The 16,942-nt window shown below is 44.2% G+C and overlaps 1 protein-coding gene across 5 annotated transcripts in view; it reads right to left on the bottom strand.

The window, feature by feature from the left end:
- Positions 1-5,136: 5,136 nt before the first annotated feature.
- Positions 5,137-16,942, bottom strand: part of LOC115133794 (bridge-like lipid transfer protein family member 3B) — a 55,210-nt gene continuing 43,404 nt past the window's right edge. Inside the window, exons 16-24 of one of the 5 annotated variants that reach the window (XM_065008364.1) lie at positions 16,172-16,252; positions 15,564-15,718; positions 14,873-15,045; positions 10,999-11,149; positions 10,715-10,798; positions 9,296-9,552; positions 9,109-9,217; positions 7,151-7,305; positions 5,137-6,321 (exon numbers count right to left, since the gene is read on the bottom strand). In XM_065008364.1, the coding sequence (XP_064864436.1) occupies positions 6,193-6,321; positions 7,151-7,305; positions 9,109-9,217; positions 9,296-9,552; positions 10,715-10,798; positions 10,999-11,149; positions 14,873-15,045; positions 15,564-15,718; positions 16,172-16,252 (1,294 nt within the window). In that variant the 3' untranslated portion in view covers positions 5,137-6,192. Of the gene's footprint in view, positions 6,322-7,150; positions 7,306-9,108; positions 9,553-10,714; positions 10,799-10,998; positions 11,150-14,872; positions 15,046-15,563; positions 15,719-16,171; positions 16,253-16,942 lie in introns of all 5 variants that reach the window. The other 4 variants (XM_065008366.1, XM_065008368.1, XM_065008367.1 and 1 more) reach the window with 4 other exon arrangements.

Below are 16,942 nucleotides of genomic sequence, written 5' to 3'. Positions count from 1 at the left end.
CTGTCTTCATCAAGGACGTTGGCAGCATACACAATACTGGACAGTAAGGGCTCTGTCTCAATCCATCCATGCCATCTCCTTGACTACTCAGATCCGAAAGACATGTCCACAATTAACAACTGTAAGCAGTCTAGCACATTACATATGGCCGACATCACAGGGCCATTATTTTGACCAGCAAACATTGGTTTCTGTTGCTCATCAGGGGAAGTCCCCACTTCATAAGGTGTTTAGGTGTTGTTCACTACACATTCTGAAGGGTGCGCTCATCGTGTTGATCTGAGCCAGGTGGCTCGTCCACTGCTCCTCCCACTTAAGCCAGAGCCATTGAGATGCCTTCTCTGGCTCCCTTTCAGTTAATCTTTCCTCAATTCCTTTTCAAAAAACACTGGAGAATACCTGAGTGGAGGGATCTTGGACCATCCCCTTCAATATGTTTGAGAATGAGGCCAGGCGATACTCTAGAACCCTCACATTTAAATCTGGACCTCTAAGCCAGTTCCACTGCTTTTTTCTCCTCCCGACATGGGACACCAGGTGGTGCAATTAATTATCAGGTAGAACAGAAAACCAGCAGCACTCTGGACCACCAGGGTAGGATTTGATTACTCCTGGCCTAGGAAGTGAGGAGTCATGAATACGTATTGAGAATGAGCCTTGCCTCCTGTCTATCTATGCGGCAGACCTTTCGCTGTGTTCCCTTTACTCAAATCAAATGTATTTATATAGCCCTTCGTACATCAGCTGATATCTCAAAGTGCTGTACAGAAACCCAGCCTACAACCCCAAACAGCAAGCAATGCAGGTGTAGAAGCACAGTGGCTAGGAAAAACTCCCTAGAAAGGCCAAAACCTAGGAAGAAACCTAGAGAGGAACCAGGCTATGAGGGGTGGCAAGTTCTCTTCTGGCTGTGCCGGGTGAAGATTATAACAGAACATGGCCAAGATGTTCAAATGACCAGCATGGTCAAGTAATAATAATAATCACAGTAGTTGTCAAGGGTGCAGCAAGTCAGCACCTCAGGAGTAAATGTCAGTAGGCTTTTCATAGCCGATCATTAAGAGTATCTCTACCACTCCTGCTGTCTTTAGAGAGTTGAAAACAGCAGATCTGGGACAGGTAGCACGTCCGGTAAACAGGTCAGGATTCCATAGCCGCAGGCAGAACAGTTGAAACTGGAGCAGCAGCACGGCCAGGTGGACTGGGGACAGCAAGGAGTCATCATGCCAGGTAGTCTTGAGGCATGGTCCTAGGGCTCAGGTCCTCAGAGAGAATTAGAGAGAGCATACTTAAATTCACACAGGACACCGGATAAGACAGGAGAAGTACTCCAGATATAACAAACTGACCCTAGCCCCCTGACACAAACTACTGCAGCATAAATACTGGAGGCTGAGACAGGAGGGGTCAGGAGACACTGTGGCCCCATCCGATGATACCCCTGACAGGGCCAAACAGGAAGGATATAACCCCACCCACTTTGCCAAAGCACAGGCCCCACACCACTAGAGGGATATCTTCAACCACCAACTTACCATCCTGAGACAAGGCCGAGTATTGCCCACAAATATCTCCGCCACGGCACAACCCAAGGGGGGGCGCCAACCCAGACAGGAAGATCACGTCAGTGACTCAACCCACTCAAGTGACGCACCCCTCCTAGGGACGGCATGAAAGAGCACCAGTAAGACAGTGACTCAGCCCCTGTAATAGGGTTAGAGGCAGAGAATCGCAGTGGAGAGAGGGGAACCGACCAGGCAGAGACAGCAAGGGCGGTTCGTTGCTCCAGAGCCTTTCCGTTCACCTTCACACTCCTGGGCCAGACTACACTCGATCATATGACCCACTGAAGAGATGAATCTTCAATAAAGACTTAAAGGTTGAGACCGAGTCTGCGTCTCTCACATGGGTAGGCAGACCATTCCATAAAAATGGAGCTCTATAGGAGAAAGCCCTGCCTCCAGCTGTTTGCTTAGAAATTCTAGGGACAATTGGGAGGCCTGCGTCTTGTGACCGTAGCGTACGTGTAGGTATGTACGGCAGGACCAAATCAGAGAGATAGGTAGGAGCAAGCCCATGTAATTCTTTGTAGGTTAGCAGTAAAACCTTTAAAATCAGCCCTTGCCTTAACAGGAAGCCAGTGTAGGGAGGTTAGTCAGGATTCTAGCACCCGTATTTGAAAGTTTATTTAGTGCTTTATCCGGGTAGCCGGAAAGTAGAGCATTGCAGTAGTCTAACCTAGAAGTAACAAAAGCATGGATACATTTTTCTGCATCATTTTTGGATGCATTTTTTTCTGATTTTTGCAACGTTACGTAGATGGAAAAAAGCTGTCCTTGAAACAGTCTTGATATGTTCATCAAAAGAGAGATCAGGGTCCAGAGTAAAGCAGAGGTCCTTCACAGTTTTATTGTAGATGACTGTACAACCAAGATTAATTGTCAGATTCAACAGAAGATCTCTTTGTTTCTTGGGACCTAGAACAAGCATCTCTGTTTTTTCCAAGTTTAAAAGTAGAACGTTTGCAGCCATCCACTTCCTTATGTCTGAAACACAGGCTTCTAGCGAGGGCAATTTTGGGGCTTCACCATGTTTCATTGAAATGTACAGCGGTGTGTCATCCGCATAGCAGTGAAAGTTAACATGTTTTCGAATGACATCCAAAGATTGACAACGTTCAATACAACTATTTTCCTTAAAAATCGTTAAAACGATCCATAATTCCTATCAAGACTAGTATAAGTGATAAGGCAAACATGTATATACTCCTCAGTGCAGAATCCTAAGTGCCCTTCACAATGGTGCCCTCCACTGGTAGATGATTGGTCTTCAATCCCTTGTCAATGTCTGATACTTTCAGCAGCTTCCTCTATCCACTCCTCCCATGGAAGTGTTTGCTCTGTCCCGTTAGTGGACTGGTGGAAGTTCCCTTGTCCAGATGCACCAGGTTTAAACCCCCCACAATTCAGTAGAAAGACAGATGACCTTGGGTGTGCACCATGTTTCATAAGATATAAATGTTGATAATTTATCTGATACTTTTGTCCCCCCAGACTTGGGGAATTCAATTTAAGGGCAATTCCGCCACTTTTCAACCTCATTCATTATTGCCGTCTACATATGAAAATCACTGTTTTTAAAATGTATTTACTTTTGATGTCATTGGGCAGAACTTTAATTTTATATATATTTTTCTCTCTATAAAACATAGAAATGCACCATTTTCACATATGTAGACATTGGTATTGTGCTGGAGACAAAGACAATTAGGTTGGAATTGCCCCTTAAGATAGATAGGTAAAACAACCACATCACAATCATTGTAAGTGAAAGTCCCCCAAATAGAGAAGCTATTAGCATAATCATTGCTAGTAAGAACAGACAAGTGCAAGTGTTAGTGCAAAGGAAGAACAGTAGGACAACAAAGACATTTTTGATTGGATCCCTTTTTATTTTTCATCAGTAGCTCAGCAGCTTTGACAGACAAATATTACAAATCCTTTTCTTTTTGTACACAGGTTTTCAGGAGCTGAGCAGGTCAAGGGAGGAGCTATTGTAATGAGGGGGCGGGTCAATCCGGACAAGGAAGTGGATGAGAAAGTTAGAAACTCCAGAGAGGGCAGCCTTTAAAGTACAATCAAGCATTCAAATCCTAACTGCCATTCAAATGTTGTCAGTGTTGAGCAGGTAAGTGAACCAGCAAGTGAAGCGCAGCTTGGAAAGACATTCAGCTGGACTGAACTAGGCCTAGGCTGAGCTAGGTCCACCATTTGGATAGTTAAGGACTTTAAAGTAGAAAAAGTATGTATTCCCAAACTGCCCTTTTTGAAGGACTAGGATGGGGTCATTCGAGTGAGCCTGCCAGTGAAAACCAAAGAAAGACCAGTTGCCATCGTTGGTGTAAACAGAACTACCTTTACCTTCTTCGGTTTTGTTTTAGAGTAGTTGTGTTTTTACTTGATGTCATTGCCATACGGGACAGAGAACCTGCAGACTGCACCTTTAAAGAGAGGCAAGCCATTGTAATACGTCAGCAAATCTCATGCTACTACTGGAAACGTCCCTGTGTAAGACGTGATGCTTCAGACAGAACTGCCTTGTGACTGAACTCTGTGTGAGCCAAAAGCATGCTCCAAAGGGGAAATACAGCTCTATTCTACAACACTCCAAGGCTTCCCCAACAGACAAGCATGGTGCAGCAGATATGGGCACGACGTCACGTTGGTGAAAAACTACATGTAGGATTATGCAAATATAGAATGAACGCACAGAAAAGCTCATGCCATTTCCCCTCCTGCATTTGGAGGAGTTACCTAACGTAGCAGGAGTAAAATAAACACCTGAAACTGGATCTTCTACAGCAAATCTTGACAAGAAGGGAGGTTCTCTTCTGCACCATTCAACCAATCCAGTACATGTGGAGGAGAAGATGGAGCGTCACCTTGTTAATGATCAAAAGTGGAAGTCGTGTCACAGGCTTTTTCCATTTCCCCTTAAAACCGGATCGTCCGGTGTTGGGCTCGGCAGAGGGTAGGTGTTGGGCTCGGCAGAGGGTAGGTGTTGGGCTCGGCAGAGGGTAGGTGTTGGGCTCGGCAGAGGGTAGGTGTTGGGCTCGGCAGAGGGTAGGCGAAAGCTGTATTCATTAGTCGCAGACCTTTGCAAAAAAAACGTTTTGCTACGGAAACCATTTACTCTAGGAACTAAACGGAAGCAAACAACGCAAACGGAACCAATGGGGGGGCTACCTGAATTTGTCCAATCGTTGCAAAACGTTTTCTGTTTGGGTAAATGTTTTTAGTTGCAAAATGTTTTGAACAGAAAATGCATTCTGTAAAGGAATCCAAATAATGAATACACCCCAGGCTTTATCCTCATAGGAGAAAAGAGATGGTAACTTGTTCTCCATATTAGTGTTCCCTCCACTCATTGGATAATCGAGAGATGACAGGATAGTGTTCTCAACTGGATTGGATGATGCTTTCGTACAGGGATCGTATTTACAGTGAATGTAGTTCAAAAGTGCTGGACACACAGCTAGCTATTTACATGTAGAAAAATAGTGGGGAATAAACAGGTGCAGTGGGACATTATGGGCATTGTAGACATCAACTAGATGGAATGGAAGAAAAGTACATGTGAAAATATATAATTGTATATTTTCCTTTTCAATTAAATGAAATGCTTGTTTTAGTTACATGACAAATACATGTTGAAAACACACTGCACAACCATTCAGAATTCTGTAGAAAACATTGTGTACGCTTTGCCCATCATAAGTACATTACCATATACACACCAAATACAATTGGTTCAGCGCTAGATACATTTTCTTTTCCATAAGCACCAAATTACATGTTCAGTTTCAGCGCAGTGCAAAATAAGTCTATTTTTAAGACATTCCTCCATAGTTATGACATTCAGTGTCTCCCCCCACCCAGGCAAGCCCCTCCCATCAAAGGTCATTACATATAGAATATGCTCCTCAAAAATATGATGCTTGATAAAGTTGCCCATTTTTGCATTGTTTCTCCTATTTAAGGTAACGATTCAGGGAGGGCAACTTTTCCCCCAAGCCTAACATTCAGGACTCCCACCCCACCTCCCTAGCCCCTCCATTCCACTTGAGGGCTGTTTAATTTAGATTAGTCTCCTCTCCCCTTCATCCCTCCTTATGCTCCTATATTTAGGAGGCTGCTCTGGCTTGCAGAGTCGGATTACTGGAGACTGAACACTAACTTACTGCATAAAGAGAGCAACTCAAAACAAGCACAACAATCATGTAAAACAAGCATGTAAAACAAGCATGTGTACTGCAGTCCTAGTCCCAGCCCAGGGATGACACGGCAGCACTGTATCGAGGAGGGGATGAAAGTCTAACACTGTCCACTCTCCAGTTCCTGAGATGAGGGTGGTAGTGAAAAAGTAGCCCCACTCTAGTTCTCAGGGACTGCGTGTGTGTGTGTGTTAAGGAGTAGACTTCATGGACTGTGTGTGTGTGTGTGGTTTAGTTCTTAGGCGACCAGCCCTTCATCAGAACAGGCTTGAATGACCTGGCTGATGCTTGAATAATACTTGTGTGATGCTATATCAAGTAGCTCCAGTATCCAACACCCACTCTCTCCTCTCTGCTTCCCCCCTGTGGTGATATGCAGCACTACAGACTGGTGGTCACTGGGCCTCTGGTGGCCTACCCTAGCTGCTGTTCACTTTGAGACTCTTCATGCGGTGTAACAGGGAGTCCTTCTCCATTTGGGCCTCAGCTAGAGCCATCTTGGCTTTGGAGAGCTCCAGTTTCAAACACTCATTCTCCTCTATCAGCAGCTAGGAGTAAACAGAAGAGAGGGTGTTGATGAGCGTGGTGGTTAAATTCCTATGAAAGAGTGCATGGCATAACATTTTATTTTTGGTCAGATTTTTTTACCAGCCAAAATATTTCTCCCCCGCTAAAATGACAAAAACAAAACAAAAGCATGGTTTGTAATGTATCCAAAACAAATGTATTACTAGAAAGGTAATGTGGTATATTGTTTAATTGAATTTGTGACTTGAGTACACACACACACACAAAATATCACAGATGAGACAAACATGTTCACCTGCCCCTTTAAGGGCTGGAGGTTACCATGGTAACACTACTCCAGTCATGTTTGTGGCTGTGAGATTGAGTCTGACAAGTAGAAGCATTATCTTTGCTTGCCGAGCAGTTGAAACTCAAACATAGAAAAACAACCTAGCTAGTGAACAAAACAATGTAAATAGCAGAGAAACACAACGTCTCACTTCAGTAGACTTTTGTTTCAAGTAAATTAGACCAACTTTTATGCCTGTGTGCAGCTCTTCACATGCGCACTGTCCTAAGAGCAAAGTGGAATAGGCTGCATAGGATTTGCAGTTCTTTGACTTGTCCGATTAATTTACAAGCTATGAAACAAAACGGTGGAAATAACTTAAATATTGCAGCATTTATTTTTCATGTGATCATACTTGCCTATTTTTTGTCACAAATGAGAGTGAAATGCTCGCTCTGTGGAGCCCTGACCCCCCGCCAATTGTCTTACCTGACAATTCCAAAACCCACCCTCATTTGGCGGGTGGCGGGTGTTCATTTTAGGCCCTGGATGAGTGGGTGGTGTGTGTGTGAACTACTCACCTGTTCTTTGTTGGAGGGGGTTGTGCTAGGGCTAGGAGGGCTGGGGGTCTGTGTGGCCTTGGGAGTGCTGTTGACCACACTTTCAGAGACTGGAGACAGACCGCTGTCAATCAATTGGACTTCTTTTTTAGGCCCCGCCTCAGACGTATTTTCCACTGTGACAACAGATGGTGGGGGGAGTGGGTGAAAGTAGAAATAAACTTGAAAGTTATGTCATTGTATGATGATGAAATGGGGCGGAGGGTGTGTGTGCGTGTGACAGTGTATTTGTGTATGAGTGAGTGAGTGAGTGAGTGAGTGAGTGAGTGAGTGAGTGAGTGAGTGAGTGAGTGAGTGAGTGAGTGAGTGAGTGAGTGAGTGAGTATACAGTTGAAGTCGGAAGTTTATATACACTCAGGTTGGAGTCATTAAAACTCGTTTTTCAACCACTCCACAAATTTCTTGTTAACAAACTATAATTTTGGCAAGTCTGTTAGGACATCTACTTTGTGCATGACACAAATAATCTTTCAAACAATTGTTTACAAAGAGATTATTTCACTTATAATTCACTGTATCACAATTCCAGTGGGTCAGAAGTTTACATACACTAAGTTGACTGTGCCTTTAAAGAGCTTGGAAAATTCCAGAAAATGATGTCATGGCTTTCGAAGCTTCTTGGCTAATTGACATAGTTTGAGTCAATTGGAGGTGTACCTGTGGATGTATTTCAAGGCCTACCAGTGGATGTATTTCAAGGACCACCTTCCTGTGGCAGTGCCTCTTTGCTTGACATAATGGGAAAATCAAAAGAAATCAGCCAAGACCTCAGAAAAATAATTGTAGACCTCCACAAGTCTGGTTCATCCTTGGGAGCAATTTCCAAACGCCTGAAGGTACCATGTTCATCTGTACAAACACCATGGGACCACGCAGCCGTCATGCCGCTCAGGAAGGAGACGCGTTCTGTCTCCTAGAGATGAATGAACTTAGGTGCGAAAAATGCAAATCAATCCCAGAACAACAGCAAAGGACCATGTGAAGATGCTGGAGGAAACAGGTACAAAAGTATCTATATCCACAGTAAAATGAGTCCTATATCGACATAACCTGAAAGGCCGCTCAGCAAGGAAGAAGCCACTGCTCCAAAACATCCATAAAAAAGCCAGACTATGGTTTGTAACTGCACATGGGGACAAAGATCATACTTTTTGGAGAAATGTCCTCTGGTCTGATGAAACAAAAATAGAACTGTTTGGCCATCATCGCAAAATAGATGGCATCATGAGGATGGAAAATTATGTGGATATATTGAAGCAACATCTCAAGTTAAAGCTTGGTCGCAAATGGGTCTTCCAAATGGACAATGACCCCAAGCATACTTCCAAAGTTGTGGCAAAATGGCTTAAGGACAACAAAGTCAAGGTATTGGAGTGGCCATCTCAAAGCCATGACCTCAATCCTATAGAGAATTTGTGGGCAGAACTGAAAAAGTGTGTGCGAGCAAGGAGGCCTACAAACCTGACTCAGTTACACCAGCTCTGTCAGAAGGAATGGGCCAAAATTCACCCAATTTATTGTGGAAAGCTTCCCAAAATGTTTGACCCAAGTTAAACATTTTAAAGGCAATGCTACCAAATACTAATTGAGTGTATGTAAACTTCTGACCGACTGGGAATGTGATGAACGAAATAAAAGCTGAAATAAATCACTCTACTATTATTCTGACATTTCACATTCTTAAAATAAAGTGGTGATCCTAACTGACCTAAGACAGGGAAGTTTTAGTAGGATTAAATGTCAGGAATTGTGAAAAACTATGTTTAAATGTATTTGGCTAAGGTGTTTGTAAACTTCTGACTTCAACTCTATATGAGTGAATGTGTGAGGCAGTGTGTGTGAGGCAGTGTGTGTGTGTGTGTGTGTGTGTGTGAGAGAGGCAGTGTGTGTGTGTGAGGCAGTGTGTGTGTGTGTTTCACCCCCTATAGAGAAGGCTCCATCGTCGGTCCTGTGGATGAGCAGGTTGGAGATGTGCAGGGTGATGGGGGTGGGATCAGGGTCAGACGGGTTGTCACGGGGACCATCATCCTGCAGAGGGGGACAGAGGTTAATGTGTATGTAGTTAATGTGTCTGTGGTTAATGTGTCTGTGTGTGTTCATCCCCACCTTCAGGTTGATGTGTGTGTCCCTGACGCTGATCTCCATCGGGAGGACCTGGGGGGCGGAGTCATCCTCCAGGAAGTGAGCCAGGTTCCTTAGCGACGACATGAGGAAGCTGGCCCGGTAGCCGTGGAGACGCAGCTGGAGGAAACCGTTGGTCTCGGCCAGGGGGGAGTGGGCGGCGGCACAGGGCCCGCTCTCCAGCCGAGCCCTGACCTCCGGGAGATGGGTGGTCCCGTCTGTATTGGCCTCCAGACCACCACCTAGCGAGGGAAAGAGGAAGGAGTGGGGAGTGGAAGAGAAAATGAGAACATCAGTAATCAATTAATTCCCATTAAAAAGAGAAGGCATGGATTGGCTGCAATACAAACAGAATCACTGCAACCACAACTCAAAGAAAAGGCTCAGCGATGGCCGCTCGGCAGGCATACAACCAGACATTGCCTTACTGCTGACGCCAGTCTTTGAATCCACTACTAAGGTGTGACTAATTTGTAAAGCAAGGGCCCTTCTGGGGGGTGGGGGTACTGATCCCATACAACTATTTAAAAGGACAGTAAAGTGTCACAGCAGCTGCACCCACGCAGACACACATTAATACTACAACAACGCATCGGTCACTGCCTCAGTCAGGAAGGAAGGAGATATGGAGGGAGGAAATGGCAGACGTGAGAGAAGGTAAGAGGTAAAAACAGAAATAGTGAGAAAGTGATGGAGAGCGAGACATATAGAGCGGGGTAGGAAAGGAGAGAGCGTGCGAGAGAGAGCGGGGTAGTGAAGGATAGAGATCGGGATTATTCTTCTGTGAAAGAGGGAGGAGGCAGAGCCGAGCTGAGAGAGAGATGGGGATTACTCTTCTGTGAGCTGAGAGAGAGATGGGGGTTACTCTTCTGTGAAAGAGGGAGGAGGCAGAGCCGAGAGAGAGAGAGATGGGGATTACTCTTCTGTGAGCTGAGAGAGAGATGGGGATTACTCTTCTGTGAAAGAGGGAGGAGGCAGAGCCGAGCTGAGAGAGAGATGGGGATTATATTATTCTGTGAAAGAGGGAGGAGGCAGAGCCGAGCTGAGAGAGAGATGGGGATTATATTATTCTGTGAAAGAGTAAGGCGGAGCCGAGCTGAGGGAGAGAGAGATGGGGATTACTCTTCTGTGAGCAGAGAGAGAGATGGGGATTACTCTTCTGTGAAAGAGGGAGGCGGCAGAGCTGAGCTTAGGGGTTTGTGGTTAAGGAAAATAGGATTTTGAATGGGAATCAATTGTTTGGTCCCCACAAGGATAGTGAAACAAACGTGTGTAGCATGCTTGGTGGAGCAAAAATGCTAATTACTATCTGTCATTTCATACCAATGATGAAATCAGAGACACACTAAAACACTAACAAACAAACAGGGAGTAGCACTTGTGCGCAAGCTTGCGTTTGCCTACCCATGCTTTTGTTCCACACACACATACCTTCGCTGCCTGGGGCAGGGGGTACAATAGTGCTGCCCTGAGCAGTGGGTACCATACCTGCAAGAGTTATGGAAGGGTAAACCAAGTCAATTGGGAGTGTTGTGTAGCCTTAATCCAGCTATAGATAGTACTCCAAGAGAATGGGGAATAGTGAGACTGCAGTATGTGTAACTGCAATGTATGTCGTAGTGTACTAGCCCACAAGTATGTATGTATGTATTCATTTGTGTGTCTACGCATGTAGTGTGTGTCTTCACCCAGGCTGCGGTTGCTGAGGTATTGCCGGAGGCTGACGTTTCCCAGCTGTGTGGGTCTGACGCAGCCCACCTCCAGAGATACAGCTGTGCTCTCCCCTCGCACTTCCATCCCCCCACACACACACTGCACCTTCAGCACCAGCACCGACACCTGGGGGGGAGAGAGAGAGAGGGAGGGAGGCATTAAGTTGGATAGGAGAGTCAGCTAAAATGAATAAAAATGTAAGTTAATTGAATCAATTCAGAAAGTGGGGTAAAATTACAGTTCAGGAAATGAAAAATGCTCAAGTACACTCATGCATGTGTGTGTACAGTGCATATGTATGTACAGTGCATGTGTGTGTACAGTGCATGTGTGTACACAGTGCATGTGTGTACACAGTGCATGTGTGTACACAGTGCATATGTGTACACAGTGCATATGTGTACACAGTGCATATGTGTACACAGTGCATATGTGTACACAGTGCATATGTGTACACAGTGCATGTGTGTGTACAGTGCATGTGTGTGTACAGTGCATTCAGAAAGTATTCAGACCTCTTGATTTTTTCCACATTAAGTTACACTACAGCCTTGTTCTAAAATTGATTAAATAAAACAATACACACACAATACCTCATAATGACAAAGAGAAAAAAGGTTTTTAGAAATGTTTGCAAATGTATTAAACATAAAAAACAGAAATACTTTATTTACATACAGTATTCAGACCTTTTGCTATGAGACTCGAAATTGAGTTCAGGTGCATCCTGTTTCCATTGATCATCCTTGATGTTTCTACAACTTGATTGGAGTAAATTCAATTGATTGAACATGATTTGGAAAGGCACACCTGTCTATATATGGTACCACAGTTGACAGTGCATGTCAGAGCAAAAACCAAGCCATGAGGTCGAAGGGATTGTCCGTAGAGCTCCGAGACAGGACTGTGTCGAGGCACAGATCTGGGGAAGGCTACCAAAACAGTTCTACAGCATTGAAGGTCCCCAAGAACACAGTGGCCTCCATCATTCTTAAATAGAAGTTTGGAACAAAAAAAGGGGGAAGAAGGGCCTTGGTCAGGGAGGTGGCAAAGAACCCAGAGTTCCTCTGTGGAGATGGAAGAACCTTCCAGAAGGACAACCATCTCTGCAGCACTCCACCAATCAGGCCTTTTTGGTTGAGTGGCCAGACGGAAGCCACTCCTCAGTAAAATGCATATGACAGCCCGTTGGGAGTTTGCCAAAAGCCTCCTAAAGACTCTCAGACCATGAGAAACAAGTTTCTCTGGTCTGATGAAACCAAGATTTAACTATTTGACCTGACTGCCATACGTCACATCTGGAGGAAGTCTGGCACCATCCCTACGGTGAAGCATGTTTGTGGCAGCATCATGCTTTGTGGATGTTTTTCAGCGGCATGGACTGGGAGACTAGTCAGGATCGAGGCAAAGATGAACAGAGCAAAGTACAAGGAGATCCTTGATGAAAACCTGCTCCAGAGCGCTCAGGACCTCAGACTGGGTCGAAGGTTCACCTTCCAACAGGACAACGACCTTAAGCACACAGCCAAGAAAACACAGGAGTGGCTTCAGAACAAGTCTCAATGTCCTCAAATGGCCCAGCCAGAGCCCGGACTTGAACCAGATCGAACATCTCTGGAGTAGAGGTCGACTGATTATGATACAGATTATTGGACCAAAAAAAGCCGATACCAATTAATTGGCCGATTTTTATTTATTTATTTGTAATAATGACAATTACAACAATACTGAATGAACACTTATTTTAACTTAATATAATACAGCAATAAAATTTATTTAGCCTCAAGTAAATAATGAAACATGTTCAATTTGGTTTAAATAGTAAGTGTTGGAGAAGAAAGAAAAAGTGCAATATGAGCCATGTAAGAAAGCTAACGTTTAAGTTCCTTGCTCAGAACATGAGAAAGCTAACGTTTAAGTTCCTTGCTCAGAACATGAGAAAGCTAACGTTTAAGTTCCTTGCTCAGAACATGAGAAAGCTAACGCTTAAGTTCCTTGCTCAGAACATGAGAAAGCTGGTGGTTCCTTTTTTTTTCTTCAATATTCCCAGGCAAGAAGTTTTAGGTTTTAGTTATTATAGGAATTATAGGACTATTTCGCTCTATACCATTTGTATTTCATATACCTTTGACTATTGGATGTTCTTATAGGCATTTTAGTATTGCCAGTGTAACAGTATAGCTTCCATCCCTCTCCTCACCACAGCCACCCTGGAAGCAGCGTTACCCACATGCAGAGCAAGGGGAACAACTACAACAAGTCTCAGAGCGAGTGACGTTTGAAACGCTATTAGCGAGCACCCCGCTAACTAGCTAGCCATTTCACATAGGTTACACCAGCCTAATCTCGGGAGTTGATAGGCTTGAAGTCATAAACAGCGCAATGCTTGAAGCATTGCGCAGAGCTGCTGGCAAAACGCATGAAAGTGCTGTTTGAATGAATGCTTACGAGCCTGCTGGTGCCTACCATCGCTCAGTCAGACTGCTCTATCAAATCATATAATTAATTATAACATAATAACACACAGAAATACGAGCCTTAGGTCATTAATATGGTCAAATCCGGAAACTACAATTTCGAAAACAAAACGTTTATTCTTTCAGTGAAATACGGAACCATTCAGTATTTTATCCAACGGGTGGCATCCATCAGTCTAAATATTCCTGCTACATTGCACAACCTACAATGTTGTCATAATTACGCAAAATTCTGGCAAATTAGTTCGCAATGAGCCAGGCGGCCCAAACTGTTGCATATACCCTGACTCTGCGTGCAATGAACGCAAGAGAAGTGACAATTTCACCTGGTTAATATTGCCTGCTAACCTTTCTTTTAGCTAAATATGCAGGTTTAAAAATATATACTTCTGTGTATTGATTTTAAGAAAGGCATTGATGTTTATGTTAGGTACATGTTGGAGCAACGACAGTCCTTTTTCGCGAATGCACACCACATCGATTATATGCAACGCAGGACATGCTAGATAAACTAGTAATATCATCAACCATGTGTAGTTAACTAGTGATTATGATTGATTGATTTTTATAAGATAAGTTTAATGTTAGCTAGCAATTTACCTTGGCTTCTTACTGCATTCACGTAACAGGCATGCTCCTCGTGAGGCAGGTGGTTAGACGTTTGACTAGTTAACTAACTGTGAGGTTGCAAGATTGAATCCCTGAGCTGACAAGTTATAAATCTGTCATTCTGCCCCTGAACAAGACAGTAAACCCACCGTTCCTAGGCCGTCATTGAAAATAAGAATGTGTTATTAACTAACTTGCCTCGTTAAATAAAAGGTGTAAAGGAAAATAATAATAATAATCTGCAAAATTGGCATCCAAAAATACTGATTTCCGTTTTTTATGAAAACTTGGAATCGGCCCTAATTAATCGTCCATTCCAGTGACACTCCCTGTTCAACCTGACAGAGCTTGAGAGGATCTGCAGAGAACGGCAGAAACTCCACAAAGACAGGTGTGACAAGCTTGTAGCGTCATACCCAAGAAGACTCGAGGCTGTAATCGCTGCCAAAAGGTGCTTCAACTGAGTAAAGGGTCTGAATACTTATGTAAATGTGATATCAGTTTATTTTTAATACATTTGCAAAAATGTCAAACTTTTGGCTTTGTCATTATGGGGTATTGTGTGTAGATTGATGAGGGAAACAAACTATTTAATCCATTTTAGAATAAGGCTGTAACGTAACAAATTGTGGAAAAAGTCAAGGGGTCGGAATACTTCCCGAATGCACTGTATAGTGTAGTGTGCGTGTGTGTACAGCAGTGTGTGTGTTCATGGATCCATGCCTGAATGTGGGCATACATTTCCTGTGCATGTGTGTATTACCATGTCTTTGGTAGGTTCGTCAATGCTCTGGGAGGTGGCACTAACAGTATCTGGTGAGCCAGCACAGTCCTGCTCCCCTGTGCCCATGGCCGCTACTGCTGCTGCCTCCTTGGCAATTTCTGTGGCACTCTGCTCCCTCACCACATCCTTAAAGCCTGAGATGGACACGTCGTCTGTGGACATAGAATAAATTAAAATTGGTGGTCTGCAACCAAAACATTGATAAATACCAGACACAAACCTAAAAACTCAGCAAAAACATTAACAGCCCTTTTTCAGGACCCTGTTTTTCAAAGATAATTCGTAAAAATCCAAATAACGTCACAGATCTTCATTGTAAAGGGTTTAAACACTGTTTCCCATGCTTGGTCAATGAACCATAAACAATTAATGAACATGAACATACTTAATGAACATTCAATCACCCACGTGGGTACATGTGCCTAAAAACCAATGAGTAGATAGGAGAGGCTGGACTTGCAGCAAATCAAGCGTCTAAAATAGAGCCAAGTTATATTCCTGGAACGCAAACGCCCCTTGACACGTGCGAGCAGTGGATGAAACGACTTAACAACATGTATGGTCAGAGTGGTGGAGGTGATGTTGCCTTCCTTCACCACCTGGGGTCAGCCCATCAGGAAGTCTAGGACCCAGGGCCCTGTGTGTGTGTGTGTGTGTGTGTGGTTCCTACCCCTCTCCAGCAGGCTGTATGTGTCTGTGTCTCCGTCCTCCATCAGGTAGCTGTCTATGGAGAGGTTGTCCAAGGACTGCAGAGACGGAGTCTTCTTCATGTTCTTATAGGACACTGAGAAACTGGACTGGGAACGCTCCCTCATCAGACGCCCACTGGAACACAAACAAGAGTGAGTGTGAGTGGGGGAGAAGGGTGAGGGGAAAGAAAAATAGGAGTACTGTGGACCTCAAGGCTTGGATATGAATAGCCCTGCGCCCCGTTTCCCAAAAGCATTTTAAGGCTGAGTTCATCATCAGAACCATTGAGCTGATTTTAACAATGAACTTAGCCTTAAGATGCTTTTGGGAAACCGGGCTCAGGTCTAGACCGTTGACCTAGCCAAGGCTATCTGCTACTAGTCACCAGATAAAGGCTACACACACTATTCACCGGGTACACACCAACTTGCAGCGTGTAAATGTATACAGACCCACATACACTCCCACAGATATACACCCAACCACAGACAATTCTACATGCACACGTACAGATACAACACACACACACCACACCGTGAACAGATATTTAAAGGAATGCGGACGCACACACAGACAGACGTGTCTTACATGTTGGAAATAGAATAAAGGGAGGTGGACCGGGTGTTTGAGGAGCTGAGCCGGTCAGAAACCACTGACAGACTGCCTTTCCTTTGTAGAGAGAGAACACACACACACACCTCGCATGGGTCAGAGCAGAGGACACACTGAGCTACAGAGTAGAGTAGCAGAGTGAGAAAAACACACACACGCACACAAAAAGACAGATGCACACCTTGTATGGGAGCTCATTGGACAAGGCAGAAACACACACAAATGAACAAACACCTCTTATTAAGTGACAACATTGATATTGTGACGTATAGGGCAGGTACAGTGCGGTCACTGTATTTACACAGGCATGATGTAGAACCACCTACTGATGTGATGGGACTGACCAAGTAACAGTAAAGTAACATTAAATGATGGTTTACTAAGCTCGGCATGAATAAGTGAGTAACTGTAATGACATCTGCAGGAAGTATTGTTGTGACTGAGTATTGCAGTAATAGGAGTGACTGTTTATTTAAAGCTTGTCATAAGTCCTCTGAATGAGTGTTATTGGCCTGTCGATTGGCCTGCATTTCCCACTGCTGATCTGGCGACCAGGACATGCACCAAGTCACAGTAAAGATCTTCTTATTGTTTGCTTTGGAGTGAATCATCACTGAATGTTTTACAGTCTGACCGTCTGAATAGCTGAACAATATGTTATGGAAGTAACGGAATCGGTGTTCCTCTGGAGAAATGGGTAGCAGTAACGGGGACAGGTCAGGGGGTTTCCCTCCCCCACTGTTTTGG

This window comes from Oncorhynchus nerka, linkage group LG23 (assembly GCF_034236695.1).
Source record: "Oncorhynchus nerka isolate Pitt River linkage group LG23, Oner_Uvic_2.0, whole genome shotgun sequence".
Taxonomy (NCBI): Eukaryota; Metazoa; Chordata; class Actinopteri; order Salmoniformes; family Salmonidae; genus Oncorhynchus; species Oncorhynchus nerka.
The sequence above is the reverse complement of the archived record's forward strand: the minus strand, read 5'-3'. Positions and strand labels throughout refer to the sequence as shown.